At 37.5% G+C, this 15,971-nt stretch overlaps 1 protein-coding gene across 3 annotated transcripts in view; it reads left to right on the top strand.

Annotated features, from left to right (window-relative positions):
• Window positions 1-15,971, top strand: part of SKAP2 (src kinase associated phosphoprotein 2) — a 171,527-nt gene that overhangs the window by 100,635 nt on the left and 54,921 nt on the right. For all 3 annotated transcript variants that reach the window (XM_004762532.3, XM_004762531.3, XM_004762530.3), the window contains exon 7: window positions 15,397-15,521. In XM_004762532.3, coding sequence (XP_004762589.1) covers window positions 15,397-15,521 — 125 coding nt within the window. The remainder of the gene's footprint in view (window positions 1-15,396; window positions 15,522-15,971) is intronic.

Genomic DNA, 15,971 nt, shown 5'->3' with positions numbered 1-15,971 from the left:
TAGTTCTATTTGTCTTACTGTTTAGAAAACTGAGGACAGAGAGGTTAAGTAACTTGGTCAAGGTCACAGAGCTGGTAAGTGGCAGATGTGGGATTTGAGTTTAGGCATAATGGTGGAGTCGGTGCTCTAACCATTAACATAGAAACAGAAAGATACATTTTGTAACTTTACTTGCTGATTCATACACCTCTTACTCAGAGCCCACATAATTTCAAGCTCAGTATTTGAACACATAAAGCCATAAAATACTGAAAAATTTAAAGAATGTTAGCTTTCTTAGTTTTTCTTTTTTCTAGGAACAGCAGGTCAGAACCTGAATATTGTAAAGTAAAGGTAATATATAGAAATCACTAGCATTCATTTCCAGAAATGACATAGAAGTCCAGTATCACTGAATACAAGCTTTCCTGTCGAATTGTTTACTTGTTGGTGTTGTTTGGAAATTTATGTTTCATTTGATATCACTTGCAGTTTTGGGGCTTTTTCCTTAGATATGTAGGTATGATTATTTTACACATTTCAGATAAATTTGTATGATAGGATTATTTTACACATGCAGATATGATAATTTTACACGTTTCAGATAAATTTGTATTACGTAGGTGATGTTAGAAGTTGGCTATTATCTTTTGGCTATTGTAGTTAACAAATAAAGAATTAATTTAGTGGCTAGTTTGCAGTCTGTCACTGATTTACAATATGTTCAAATGTAATAATGGCAACAGTGAAGTGTAAACTAGAAATAACTCTCAACAGGCAGCCTTCTTTATTCCGCTCAGGGTAAGTAGGTGATTTTGTCAGAAAATTTAAGCTGAAATTCAGTTATGACTACCATAGGTCATAAACATGCATTATTATGACAAATATAATTTGGTACACCATTGTGAATTGAGATCAGGATCTAACTTTTCCACAAGGAAATATCCTCTATTTCATAAGACCAGGGGAAGCTCTGTGACTCTGGCTAATTCTAATTTCTTTAAGCCTCAGTGAATACTAATGTTTGTTTTGTCCACTCCTCGTCCTCGCTGATATATAACAACTGTTAGGTCAAAGATTAGCAAGAGTTTTCCCCAAATTTAAGGGATATTTGTATTTATTTCAAATAAATATGTTTATTTCAGTAAATAAATTCTAGTTATTTTACAGGGGGTATTAGTTAAATTCCTATTTCTGTTCTTATTTGATGAGAACTTATGGTAAGAATGTTCTTTGTAATTTATATTCAAATTATTTTGTGGAACATTCAGCCACCTGTACGCCACCACTTTATAAAAAATTACTATTCTAGTGTTCTTTTTTAATGTAGATATTTGAGGATCTGGTGTATATTTCCATAAAACTTTCCCCTGTTACTCTGAAGTCTCCACTGAGAGTTCACGTCTGTTTTTAGTGGTTCTTTTGGCTGCTTCCTTTAGAATTTTTGGCCAGTTCTTCTTTTGGGGACTTGAGGGGAGGGAAAGAACCTATCTTTGGACACTTCTTAATTGCTTGTTTGGCATGATTCTAATTTCCTTCCTTTGTATCCTTTTCTTTCTAGGAAAATGTCTTGTGAAACTTTTACTTTCTTTTGTGAAACCAGATAGCTGATTTGTACAGCGTGGTTTACTATATGTATGAACCATTTGGCTAAACTTTAGAGCTATTTAGATGTATGATAACTGTAATCCTCCAACTAAGTAGGATTTAGATAAATGGATTATAGAGGCACAGAAGGAGTTGATACCACTTACTGGGTTAAACTGTTCTTTGTTACTGTTTGACAGATGCATAGTTCACATTTTATAACTTACCATGTGTGCCAAAAAAACATTTTGACCCATCAGGATAGTAATGGCTTAGAAAGAGTAGTTCCACCCTCTAGGGTAAATAATGCACTTACCTTTGTACCCATAAATAATATTTGTATTTATTATTCATGGGCATTTGTAGCCCTTAAGTAATATATACGTATATATTTTGTCACTTTATGAAATCACATCCATCCTTTTATCTCTTTCTTCTTTTGATTGTCACAAATCCTATTCATCAAACTTCTTAGATTTTTAGCTATTCTGGGTGCCATCAAGATAACCATTCATTCACTCACTCATTTATTCACTTTTTTACTGAATAAATATTTATTGGATACTAGGTAGATACTAGGCACTGGGGATCTGGAGATAATCCTGCCGTAGAGATACTCCCAGTATGAGTTTTGTGGGTGTCCTTGAGAGGAAGGGGAAGTCATGGGAATAGAGGAGGGGGCAGAGTAGGCAAACTGATCATCTCAGTGCAGTACAGTATTTGATTTAAATATGAGACCTTTGGATAACAAGGGACGGTAGCTAACTGCCTACAGGAATTAGGGAATACTTCCTCATGGAGATGACTCTTTATTGGGCCTTGAGGAAGACTAGGAGTTTGTCAGATAAAGAAGGGTAAAATGGGCCTTCCAGGCAGGGGAACAAAAGAGATTCTGAGCTGTAAAAGGCCTCAGATGATGCCAGAGTTGGAATCAAGTTAGAGCACAGAGTGAGTGAGGGAAGGGGGCCCACAGGGCTAAAGAAATGGGTTTGAATCAGATTCAAGAGCCTTATGAGAATAAGAGCCTTGCTAAGTATTTTATCTTTTGCATGACCATTAAGCATAGGGCTCTATGACCACATTTGGTTTTTAGGAAGTAATAGCAATAGGATTGTGGAGGGTGAATTCGAATGAATAGAGGCTGGGTGGGAAGGACCGTTTAGAAAGACACTGAGCTAGGCTAGGCAGAAAGGTCCTCACAGGGCTACTACTAAGAGTCTATTAAGGATTTAGGGCAGAACTTTCTAGCTCCAAAGCCATGCTCTTTCTACAACTTGGTTGTTATCCACCCCTCCAAAGTGCCTGTAAATGGTAGCCCATTTAGGAACTTGTTCCAAACTCATGGTTTTTGTCTTATATTTTTTGTTAAACCTCTGTATAATCTTGAATCAGGATTCTGAACCTTATCTCTTCCCACTTTTAAGAGAGAAGTGGTTAGTTTGTAGTATCTCTTTAATTCCCACTCAACAGGTTTTGTTGCCCCTACCTCCACTCCCCAATTAAAGAAAATTCCAGTTGTCATACAGTATGTGGCAGCTGCAAGTAGCTTTGGTCTTATCTAGTCTTTAAAAATGTACATCAAAAGTTATTTATTATACTATGTGTTAACAATTTTTTTATTGTAGTATCTTTTCAATATATAATAAACTTCACTAGAGAATAAACCTAATATAATATGATATGATATAATATAATAATATAATGTAATATAATAAACTAATTTAATACATATAATATAATATAATATAATAAACCTAACCTATAATATAATAAACCTAATATAATAAACCTAACTAGAGAATTAGACCTAATTTGTTGCATTTCTGTACACTAACAGAAAGAGAAAAAAAAATCTTATTTATAAGTGTATCAAAAAGAAGGAAATATCTAGGAATAAGTTTAACCAAGGAGGTAAATGACCTGTATATCGAAAACTATAAGACATTAATGAAAGAAATTGAAGAAGATGTCCATACTACACAAAGAAATCTACAGATTCAGTGTAATTTTTATCAAAATTCCCATGGCATTTTTTAAGAAATAGAACAAACAATCCTAAAATGTGTATGAATCTACAAAAAAACAAACAAACAAAAAAAAAACAAATAGCCAAAGCAATCTTGAGAAAGAAGAATAAACCTGGAAGTATCATGCTCCCTGATTTCAAACTATATTACAAAGCTATAGTTATTAAAATAGTATGGTATTGTCATAAAAGCAGATAAATAGATCAATGGAACAGAGTAAAGAGCCCCAAAATGAACCACACATATATGGTCAATTAATTTATGGCAGAGAAGCCAAGAATATACAATGAGGAAAAGACAACCTCTTCAAAACACGGTGCTAGGAAAATTGGACAGCCACATGCAAAGAATGAAACTTGACCACTATCTTACACCATACACAAAAAGTAACTCAAAATGAATTAAAGACTTGAAAGTAAGACCTGAAACCATAAATCTCCTTGGAGAAAACATAGGCTGTAAGCCCCTTGACTTTGGTCCTGGTGATAATTTTCTGAATCTGACATCAAAAACAAAAGTAAATAAGTGGAAAATGTCATTAAAAAGCTTCTGCACAGCAAAAGAACCATCAGCAAAAGGAAAGCCAACCTATTGAATGGGAAAAATATTTGCAAATAATCTATTTGATAAAATGTATAAAGAACTCTTATAACTCAATAACAACAACAACAACAACAACAACAACAACAACAAAAATCCAGTTAAAAAATGGGTGGAGGGGGACACCTGGGTGGCTCAGTGGGTTAAAGCCTCTTCTTTCAGCTCAGGTCATGATCCCAAAGTCCTGGGATCAAGCCCCACATCGGGCTTTCTGCTCAGCAGGAGTCTGCTTCCTCCTCTCTCTGCCTACTTGGAATCTCCGTCTGTCAAATAAATTAAAATCTTAAAAAAAAAATGGGTGGAGGATCTGAATAGAAATTTTCCAAAGAAGACACACAGATGGCCAACAGATACCTGAAAAGATGTACAGCATCACTCATCAGGGAAATGCAAATCAAAACTATAATGAGTATCACCTCACAACTGTTAGAATGGCTGTCAGAAAGCAAGAAATAATAAGTGTTGGTGAGGATATGGAGGAAAGGAAACACTTGTGCACTGTTAATGGGAATGAAAATTAGTGCAGCCACTATGGAAAACAGTATGGAAGTTCCTCAGAAAACTAAAAATAGAATTACCCTATGATCCCGCAATCCCGCTTTTGGGTATTTATCTGAAAAACAAAAAACAAAACAAAAAACACTAAGTCGAAGAGATAGACACCTCGTGTTCACTGCAGCATTATTTACAATAGCTAAGACATGGAAACACCTGTGTCCACTGGTAGGTAAATGGATAAAGAAGCTGTTTTATATATATATATATATATGGTTTCACTCATGAGGAATGTAAGAATAGAGCAGAGGATTGTAGGGGAAAGGAGGGGAAAATGGAAACAGAATGAGAAGAAATCAGGGAGACAAACAATGAGAGGACTCTTTTTTTTTTTTTAATGGGTGAACTGAATTTTTTTAAAAGATTTTATTTGACATTGTTTATTATTTATTTATTTGACAGAGAGAGATCACAAGTAGGCTGAGAGGCAGGCAGAGAGAGAGGAGGAAGCAGGCTCCCTGCTGAGCAGAGAGCCTGATGCAGGGCTCGATCCCAGGACCCTGAGATTGTGACCTGAGCTGAAGGCAGCGGCGTAATCCACTGTGCCACCCAGGTGCCCCCAATGAAAGACTCTTAACTATGGGAAAGAAACTGATGGTTGCTGGAGGGGATGGGAGGGGTGAGGGGTGGGGTGACTGGGTGATGGGCATTAGGGAGATGTGATGAGCACTGGGTGTTATACGCAACTGATGGATTACTGAATTCTACATCTGAAACTGATGTTATATATGTTGGCTAGTTAAATTGAAATTAAGAAAAAACAGGCTAGCATGGATGTCTGTCCAAAAAAAAAAAAAAAAAACCCAAAACTGTGACATATCTATGACATATATATGACAAGTCAGGTTGGCTTGCAATAAAACAGCACACTGTTTGATTTAAAAGTATCTATAGATCAGAGATATGTGTAGATTGAAAATAGACATATTTCAGGTCAAACTGTGTACTGCTGTATATATACATAAATCTATAGATGATAGGTTTTCTTTGAACACCTATGTGTGGGGTATCCTTAATGCAGAGTGGTGTAATACATTGGCTTGGAGGAGTGGGCACAGGGAACTCATGAAATGGGATGATAGGCAGGAGCTAGCTGGCTGGGGCAGTAGGTGAATGAAGGCTTGGGAAGCCGGGAAGGGAGGCGTCAGGTTGTTCCATGCCCCAGGCAGAAGTTTGGCCTTTCCTGTGAGGCACAGTGAACATTTGCGATCGTGGAAGGTGAGGAGGTGGCATGACCGACTCCGACTTCATGTCGGAAAGATCATGTGGAGGGGTGCCTGGGTGCCTTAGTCAGTTGGGCATCTGCCTTTGGCTGAGGTTATGGTCCCGGCAAGCCCTGGGGCATGAGGCTCCCTGCTAGGCGGGGAACCTGCTTTCCCCTCTCCCTCGGCCACTCCCCCTCTGTGCGCTTTCTCTCTTTCTGTCAAATAAATCTTAAAAAAAAAAAGTCATGTTGACAGTTGTGAGGAGAAGGTGAGACTGGAAGCAAGATGTGTGCCGAAGCTGAGAGCCCAGGGAGATTGCTCAGCGTGGGTCGCGTGTGATGGAGCTGCAGGTTCTCGCATACACTTTTATCCCCTGTCATTTGCGTGAATAGCAGGAGTGCTGTCTATTCTCTAACGATCTTGGGAGGCTCCAAGAGGATCATATGTGTAGGATAGTAAGGCCCTCTGTATAATGTTTATCCTAACAATAGCCATATGCTATGTTAGTCTAATAGGCCATATCATAATGATCTGATTTTCAGTTGTAGAAGAAAACAGTAGGTATAGCCAAAACCAAACCAAACCAAAACAAAACACCAAAAAACAGGGCTTTAAATTCCCATTCTACAACATGCCTGTAATTTATTTATTCTCCATTTACCCCTACCTCATACTGCCTTGTTTTTTTAACCAAGTTTATACCTGTGGTTGAAAATATGTACAAATACCACTTGATTTTTATGCTTGCAGTGTGCTTTTATTTTTAAGGGGGAAAAAAAAAGGTTTTGGAAATACCTAAAATTTCCTGCTACCAGATCATATAAACCACACTGTTAATTCTAACTAAAGTGTTTCCCTTTGGACTCATAAATATTGCCTGTGTTTATTACTCAGAGCCAATTGGGGCTCTCAAGTAACAAATATATATATATAGCATATAGTATTTTTCACTTAAAATAGTAATAATTTGATATTTCCTCATGGTATAACTCAAAACACCAGAAGTATATTTCAAGTGACTGAATTAGCATTGGCATCTGTATTTCTGGGAGCTGTACAAACAAGGAAAAATGTTCATATATCTTTACCTGAGGGCCTAAAGCAAGTTATTAATCAGTTTGATGAAGTTTAATGGAAAGGTTTAGTATTAAGGGGCATATTTTCCTTTTTCCTACTAATAAGCATGAATACTTATGGAAATAGCAAGAGTTATTCGCTAAGGAGAAAGGCCATCTTAAATATAAGAAGCAGATGTTACCAAAAGTTTCTTTCTTTTTTTTTTTGTAAGATTTTATTTATTCATTTGAGAGGAAGAGTAAGCCAAGTGAGCAAGGAAGAGAGTACAAATGGCAAGGGAGAGGGAGACGCAGACGCCCACTGAGCAGGGAGCCCTATGTGGGGCTGAATCCTAGGACCCTGGGATCATGACCTGATCCCAAGGCAGACACTTAACTGAATGAGCCACCTAGGCTCCCCTGAAGCATATTTTCTGAGTGAAAAAGAGGAAAAGCAAGCATGTTTGCGAGAAAAATAGGACTTATTGGAAAAATAGGTGGCAGTGGGTTAGAGGGAGAGAACGTAGGGGCGGTTGATGAAGAGAAAGGAAGAAACCAAGAATGATACTCAGTTTTCTGGGTTGGAACTTTCAGTTAATGGAGGTGCCATTGATTGATAAGGAGATTGATAATGAGAAAGATCACAAGTGTTGTGGGAGAGGGGATAAGATGATCTCCATTGTGGGACTGTTAATATTTATTGCGCCCATAAGATGTTAAAGAAGTGAAACGTGTGTAGTGACCAAATGAAGATTTGGATATAAAATCCTGAAGCTGAACTAAAAAGAAGGAATTATGAATCATAAGATACTCGTAGAAATTTAATTCTTAGATTGGGCAAGGTTGCCCAGAGAAAATTGTGAAGCAGGAAGAGAGGAAGGTTTAGAATATGATGCATCATGGCTGTTTAAGAGATAGACAAAGGTAGAGGAGCCCAAAAAGCAAGCTGAGAAAGTTGGACCCAAGTTGCAGGAGGAAAGCAAGATAATGTTCATCTCTACCAAGATTTCATAAATTGCATGTTCTAGAACAGTGGATTTTCAAACATTAGTGTATATCAGAATCACCTAGGATACTTGCCCAAACTTTGGTTTCCCGGACCCACCCTGAAAGAGTTCCATAAGCAAGTACAAAATAGTAGCCATTTCTGGTATTTTTTTTTAAAGATTTTATTAATTTATTTGACATAGAGATCACAAGTAGGCAGAGAGGCAGGCAGAGAGAGAGAGAGAGAAATAGGAGGAAGCTGGATCTTTGCTGAGCAGAGAGCCCGATGTGGGGCTCGATCCCAGGACCCCGGGATCGTGACCTGAGCTGAAAGCAGAGGCTTTAACCCACTGAGCCACCCAGGTGCCCCCATTTCTGGTATTTTTAATTGACATGTATGATCAAATGTAGTTGGTGATTCTTGAAATATACTTGGAGAAACGTCTTTCTAGGAGGCAGTGTGAAATGGTTGCAAGAAAACAAAGGCTTTGTAATCACTTATGTGAGGATCCTGGATTTTACAGTCTACTGGTTATGTGACTGTGAGCAAATTCGTCATTTTAAAGTTTGTTTTTCCATCAGTGCTGGGATTGTAATAAATACCTTCTTTTTCTTAGAATTATTTCATGGTATGTATGAGATAAGTTATTAAATTTCTGGGCCTACAGAAGGAGCTCAGGAAATATGAGTTGTCTTTGGGTACTTAAGAAACCTAGAACACCATTTACTATAGCATCAAGAACCATAAGATACCTGGGAATAAAACTAACCAAAGAGGTAAAGGATCTGTACTTGAGGAACTAAAGAACACTTACGAAAGAAATTGAAGAAGATGCAAAAAGATGGGAGACCATTCCATGCTCATGGATCAGAAGAATAAACATTAAGATGTCTATACTGCCTAGAGCAATCTATACTTTCAATGCCATCCCAATCAAAATTACACCGGCATTTTTCAAAGAGCTGGAACAAACAATCCTAAAATTTGTATGGAACCAGAAGAGATCCCGAATTGCTAAGGAAATGTTGAGAAAGAAAAAACTGGGGGCATCACGTTGCCTGATTTCAAGCTTTACTATAAAGCTGTGATCACCAAGACAGCGTGGTTTTGGCACAAAAACAGACACATAGACCAGTGGAACAGAGTAGAGAGCCAAGATACAGACTCTCTATGGTCAAATAATCTTCGACAAAGCAGGAAAAAATATACATTAGAAAAAAGACAGTCTTCTCAATTAATGGTGTGGGAAAATTGGTCAGCTATGTGTAGAAGAATGAGACTTGGCCATTCTCTTACATCATACACAAAGATAAAAACTCAAAGGATTTCTTTGAGTTGGATAAAGGACCGCAACATAAGGCAGGAGTCTATCAAAATCCTAGAGGAGAACATAGGCAGTAACCTCTTCAACATCGGCCACAGCAACTTCTTTCAAGATATGTCTCTGAAGGCGAAGGAAACAAAAGCGAAAATGAACTTTTGGGACTTCATCAAGATCAAAAGCTTCTGCACAGCAAAGGAAACATTTAGTCAACAAAACAAAGAGGCAACCCATGGAATGGGAGAAGATATTTGCAAATGACACAACAGACGAAGGGCTGATATCCAAGATCCATAAAGAACTCCTCAAACTCAGCACACAAAAACCAGATAATCACATCAAAAAATGGGCAGAAGACATGAACAGACACTTCTCCAAAGAAGACAGACACATGAAAAAATGTTCATCATCATTAGCCATCAGAGAGATTCAAATCAAAACCACATTGAGATACCACCTTACACCAGTTAGAATGGCCAAAATTAACAAGACAGTAAACAAGTGTTGGAGAGGATGTGGAGAAAGGGGAACCCTCTTACACTGTTGGTGGGCATGCAAGTTGGTGCAGCCACTTTGGAAAACAATGTGGCGATTCCGTAAGAAATTAAAAATAGAGCTACCGTATGACCCTGCAATTGTACTACTGTGTATTTACCCCAGAGATACAGATTGAGTGAAAAGAAGGGCCTCCTGTACCCCAATGTTCATAGGAGCAATGGCCACAGTCACCAAACTGTGGAAAGAACCAAGACGCCCTTCAACGGACGAATGGATAAAGAAGGCATGGTCCATATACACTATGGAGTATTATGCTTCCATCAGAAAGGATGAATACCCAACTTTTATATCAGCATGGATGGGACTGGAGGAGATTATACTGAGTGAAATAAGTCAAGCAGAGAGACTCAAGTATCATATGGTTTCACTTACTTGTGGAGCATTAGGAATAACATGGAGGACATGGGGAGAAGGAGAGGAGAAGTGCACTGGGGGAAATCAGATGGGGAGACAAACTATGAAAGACTGTGGACTCCAAGAAACAAACTGAGGGTTTCGGAGGGAAGAGGTGGGTGGTTGGGTGAGCCTGGTGGTGGGTATTAAGGAGGGCACGTATTGCATAGAGAATTGGGTGTGGTGCATAAACAATGAATTTTGGAACACTGAAATGAAATAAAATAAAATAAAATGGAAACCCCCCCCCCCACAAACCTAAAACACAGCTGTTAGCCTAAAAGGTGGTGAAAAAGTAGAAGGAAATAGCTATCATTAACTGCACGAATTTTATTTTGTAAGAGATTAGAGCCAGCTCCTTTTTACCTTGAATATACTGAATTAGGATTGTGTAAAATTAATTTACTTATTTAATAGATTTTATTATCTTGTTTCTCCTGGCAGACTTCAGTTCTGTAGACATTAAATTCGAACAATATGATATAGGCAAGACTAAAGTGTGAAAAAGAAGCTGAGGGAAATATAATAGAGGGACAAACACCTTAAAAATACAGAGGGTGTCAATGTGTTATAACATAAAAGCTAAATACTTGAATTAATACTATTAAATCATCAAAAAATGTTATGTTTAAGAGAATTGTTTGAGAAGTCAGGGAAGTATATCTTTCAGAAAGATTTCTATTATAATGACTAACATTTTGCAGATGTTTGGCACTTAAAGGAATAAGCTTCTAGTTGGGAAGTTCCCTTAAATGCAATACTTATTAGTCTTGCAGTTTGGGATAAATCAACTTACATGACTTTATTTCCCATTTGATTAGCATGTTACTATTTTTTTTTTTAAACAGTCTGTCTCAAGCCAACAAGTATCCTTGAAACTATCCCAGAAGGCACTATGGAATTAACTTATATATAAATTATTATGGATTGTCATACAATGCTATGGTTTTCTCCTTTTTATCTCTCTGGAGGAGATGCTAATGTGAAGAGAGAAGAGTTAATCAAAACTGTCTCTATGTCCATTTCATGTCTTGAACTTTCTATCCCACATTGGCTAATAAGAAAAAAGGCTACTTGGGGCACCTGGGTGGCTCAGTGGGTTAAAGCCTCTGCCTTCGGCTCAGGTCATGATCCCAGGGTCCTGGGACCAAGTCCTGCATCCAGCTCTCTGCTCAGCAGGGACCCTGCTTCCTCCTCTCTCTCTCTCTCTGCCTGCCTCTCTGCCTACTTGTGATCTCTGTCTGTCAAATAAATAAATAAAATCTTAAAAAAAAAAAAGAAAAGAAAAAAGGCTACTTAATGGTCATGCATTTGCAAAAGCTATATAGCAAAAGCTATTGCAAAAGAAAGAGTTATGAATTTCCTTCCATTCTCTTCAACCTTTCTGGTCTCATACTTGTACCCTCACTTGGATGCATATATGGTTATTTATTCCCAAATATTCAACTATCAGTTGAATAGGTCTAGGTATTAGTTTCTTTTTATTATTAGTTTTACTTGGTTAGAAAATACCACTTTCTATTTTGTAGACCTAAGTCTTTCTTTGGCTGAATGAAGTTTTCTTCTCTTAAATCTTTGATTATTGGCTCTGTGTTTTTTTGTCACTCGTCTGGAATACCCATTTCTCTTATGTTTTATTTTATTTTTTATTTAAGATTATTTATTTATTTATTTGACAGACAGAGGTCACAAGTAGGCAAAGAGCCAGGCAGAGAGAGAGGAAGGGAAGCAGGCTCCCTGCTGAGCAAAGAGCCCAATGTGGGGCTCGATCCCAGGACCCTGGGATCATGACCTGAGCCGAAGGCAGAGGCTTTAACCCACTGAGCCACCCAGGCGCCCCTCTTATGTTTTATTTTTGTCAGTCTTCCATATCCATCATATTCCTCTTTTCTCTTCCCCTTTATTCTTTTTATTCCCCCTGCCTGTTGGGGTAGAAAGTTTTAGGTATATCTGAGCTGATTTTTCAACAGTGTTCAATATTTTCAACTTCTTATTACTTGAATAAATCATTTGTTTTGCTGCTGCATTTTCATTTCCTTAAACAGCATTTCCCCCTTATTTGCCAACTCCATTCCAGTATCTGTCTCAGCCATCTCCCCTTTTATTTTATATTACATTGTTTTATCTTTCATCTCTTTTAGATTTTCTTTTTACATTATAAAGGATGCAGAACAATTGTTTATATCTGTTTCTCTTACTTTGCTCTTGCTTTTTACATCTTGAATACTAAGTTTTTGTATCACATAGTATTTTTATGGCACCTCTGTTCCTTTGTTTGCTTTGCCTCTTTGACTTATGTTTGGATGTTAATATCCTTGTCTCTGTAATTGGGGCACTTACCTCTAGATTGGATTCATGGCCTCTTTCTGGTTCATCTGACTAGAGGCTGCTCATGTTCTCCTCTTAGAGTCTAACAGAAGATCTGGTACATGGCCCTACAGCACTTTCTGGGGTATCGTCTAAAGTGGTTCTGCTAGCCTAAGGCGAGGTCACCTCATTTGGCGGCCTAGTTGTCTGATTTCTATGTGATCTAGCACAAGAAAGTTTCCTGCTCCCTGCAATTCTTCCAAACTCATAGTGCCGACTTTACATCTCTAGGTATAAACCACTCCTTATGCATTTCCATCCCCACTGATGTTACACTGCCAAGAATTTCAGACCCAGAGTAAAGATAGGAAGCATGGGCTTTAGATGAGTTGGACCAAATGATTAGAGCAATTGAGGCCTTGTGCAGCAAGGGAGCCTCCTTCTTTCATCTGGGCTTGAAAATCCTTTTTTTTTTTTGTGCAAGTTTAAAGAAATCTCTTAAAATTGTTGTGTGGCTTTTCTATTTGGCCTCTATTGCCATTTTTTGTAATGAAAATTAAATCTTTTGGCCGTCTAGTGGACCACTGAGTAATATTCCTGAGTAATATTCCTGGAGCACTTACATTTGTATCGTGTGTGTGTGTGTGTGTGTGTGTGTGTGTGTGTGTGTTTGCAGTGGGAAGGTGGGACAGGTGTGATGACGTGTTACTAGATTTTTGTCTCACCATACCTGTAATGCTCCCTCGCCTATTTTAAATGCTCGATACAGATTTGTTCAATGAGTAGATGAGTGACTTAGTCTTCTTTGAGAATTTAAGTTAAACAACAATGCTTAACCATTTATTATTTTAATACTTAACCCCGGTAATACTTTTCTAATCAGATATCTTGCGAAATATGTCCTGGAAGTACCAGTTCCATAAAATGTTCTATGAATAAAGGGTTCCATGGACAAAGCATTTTGGGAGAAATGAAACTTTCTCATAGAAGTGCAATCAATATGTAAATATATTAAGAGCTTCAAGAAGTCCTGGGTTAACAAAACCTGGTTAACTCTTTATAATTCAGGATATCCCAAACTTATTTGATCATAGAAACCTATTAATATCCCATAAAACACACTTTGGGAAATGCTGGTTTGAGTTTTGTTTTTTTCTGAACATCATAAAATACATAGTAGGCTTTTTCCATAAGTCAGATTTCTAATCTTTAGATCATGGAGAGATGTAAATTATGACTTAATATGATTAGAGTGTTCAGATTTAAATTAGGAATTTCTAACTCGGATTTTTTTTCTCATTTTGTATTTTGAAAAAAAAAAATCTTTTTTTTTTTTTTTCAAGATTTTATGTATCTATTTGTCAGAGAGAGAGAGAGCATACAAGCAGGGGAAGCAACAGGCAGAGGGAGAAGCAGACTCTCCACTGAGCAGGGAGTTGGATGTGGATCTCGATCCCAGGATTCTGGGATCCGACTTGAGCTGAAGGCAGATGCTTTACCAACTGAGCCACCCAGGTGTCCTTCAGTAACTTTTTAAAATTGTATGTTACTTCAGCCATTAAATTAGTGTATTTAAGAAAAGGAGATAAATGTTTTATTGGTTCATAGAGTTGAAAGAACCTTCCACCCATGATAGGAAGCATTTCTAGATTTTCCCTGAGCTCAATAAAAGAGATAGTTGCCCTTTCTCACGATCCTGAAATTGCAGGTTAACCTAGAAGGAAACCTATAGTGGTGCAGCTTTTCTATCAAAATGGAATAACTGGAAGAAGTTGGAAAGCTGACTAATTTTATCTCACTTTCAGAGTATTAAGTCTTTTGCTGTAGTCCTCCTTTGTCTTTAAAATAATATCGGGCAAAAGCTCAACTTGTCTTTTTTCTTTTGCCTCCTCATCCTGTGGGATTCAGACATGGTTTTGTCACTTACCCATTCGCTGACGGGTTAAGAAACCGACTTTTCTTTGGTTTTGTTTCAGCCACGAATGCTTCCTGTCTTGCTTTTCCTCCTCTCTCCGGCCAAATACTTTGTTTTCCCCTCATAGCTTTTATACCTAGTAGTTTTGTTTGACTCTGCTTTTTAAATTTACAGTTCAGATTGTACCAACGTAGGAGATATTTTTTAAAAGAAGTGCTGTGTTTTAGAGACCTTTTGGAGGTGGGTATTGGAAGGTGGTAATGAGAAGCGATGGTGGTAGAAAAGCCCAGTGAGTTTTCGGTTCCATGTTTTCCTTCTGGCTTATCACTCTGAGACAGTCAAGAATTTGGAGTGGGGGGACGCCTGGGTGGCTCAGTTGGTTGGACGACTGCCTTCGGCTCAGGTCATGATTCCGGAGTCCCGGGATCGAGTCCCGCATCAGGCTCCCAGCTCCATGGGGAGTCTGCTTTGCTCTCTGACCTTCTCCTCACTCATGCTCTCTCTCACTGTCTCTCTCTCAAATAAATAAATAAAATCTTTAAAAAAAAAAAAAAAAGAATTTGGAGTGGGTTTGTCCAGCAAGTTCTGAGTTCCAGTTCTTAGATTTTCCCTACAACAAAGTGTCATATTTTCATGCTTCCTTCTGAATAAGGCTTTCTGTCGACCTCTTCCTCTTGCTCCCTAAGATATCCTTTGTGAACCCAACCATCCCAGTACTTCTGTAATTTTAGAATTAGAAGTGATATCTAGAAACATTATTTGAACATTAAATACTATGAAAACAATATGACAAAAAAAATACCCTTTCCAAGAATTGACAGAGAAAATCTAAATAAAAGATAATCAACTGAGCAGTCATATTCACTGCAGTAAATGAAATTCTAACTTTCATTTTATCTTCCACAGACAAGCAACAGAAAGGTGAATTTTCAATAGATGGTTACAATGTCAGAATGAATAACACTCTTCGGAAGGATGGGAAGAAAGATTGCTGTTTTGAAATCTCTGCCCCTGATAAACGTATCTATCAGGTTGGAGTTTTTGTGTTGTTTGGAAATTAAGTTGATAAAACGTTTTGATGATTTCATTTATAAAGACATTAACGTCTTGTTAAAACAGATCTCCCTGACATGTTAATATTAATAAAAGATACTGATTTTATACAATGAACATTCATACAAGAAGAAATAGATTTTTTTAAAAAAAATTTCAGATTAGTTCAAGGGATATCTTCTCTCAAAAGAGAACAACGAATATATAATTTATCAACTACTTCACATGTTGCATTTTTTATCTATTTGAATAGCACTGCGTGATTTCTTAAAAGAATTACATTGCAGAAAGAGTAAAATTATCAAAAGAAAAATATCAGCGTGTTAATGCATATTGTATTGCTTAGGGTTGTGGGAGCAAATGAAGGTAAAAGCACATATCAGCTCTGTGATTCAGGAGCTCTCAGCCAGCATCAATATGGAATGTAT

The sequence above is a fragment of the Mustela putorius genome, unplaced genomic scaffold (assembly GCF_011764305.1).
Source record: "Mustela putorius furo isolate JIRA1106 unplaced genomic scaffold, ASM1176430v1.1 tig00003845_pilon_pilon_pilon, whole genome shotgun sequence".
Lineage (NCBI taxonomy): Eukaryota > Metazoa > Chordata > Mammalia > Carnivora > Mustelidae > Mustela > Mustela putorius.
Note: the sequence above shows the minus strand (reverse complement) of the source record. Positions and strands in the feature narration are given on the sequence as shown.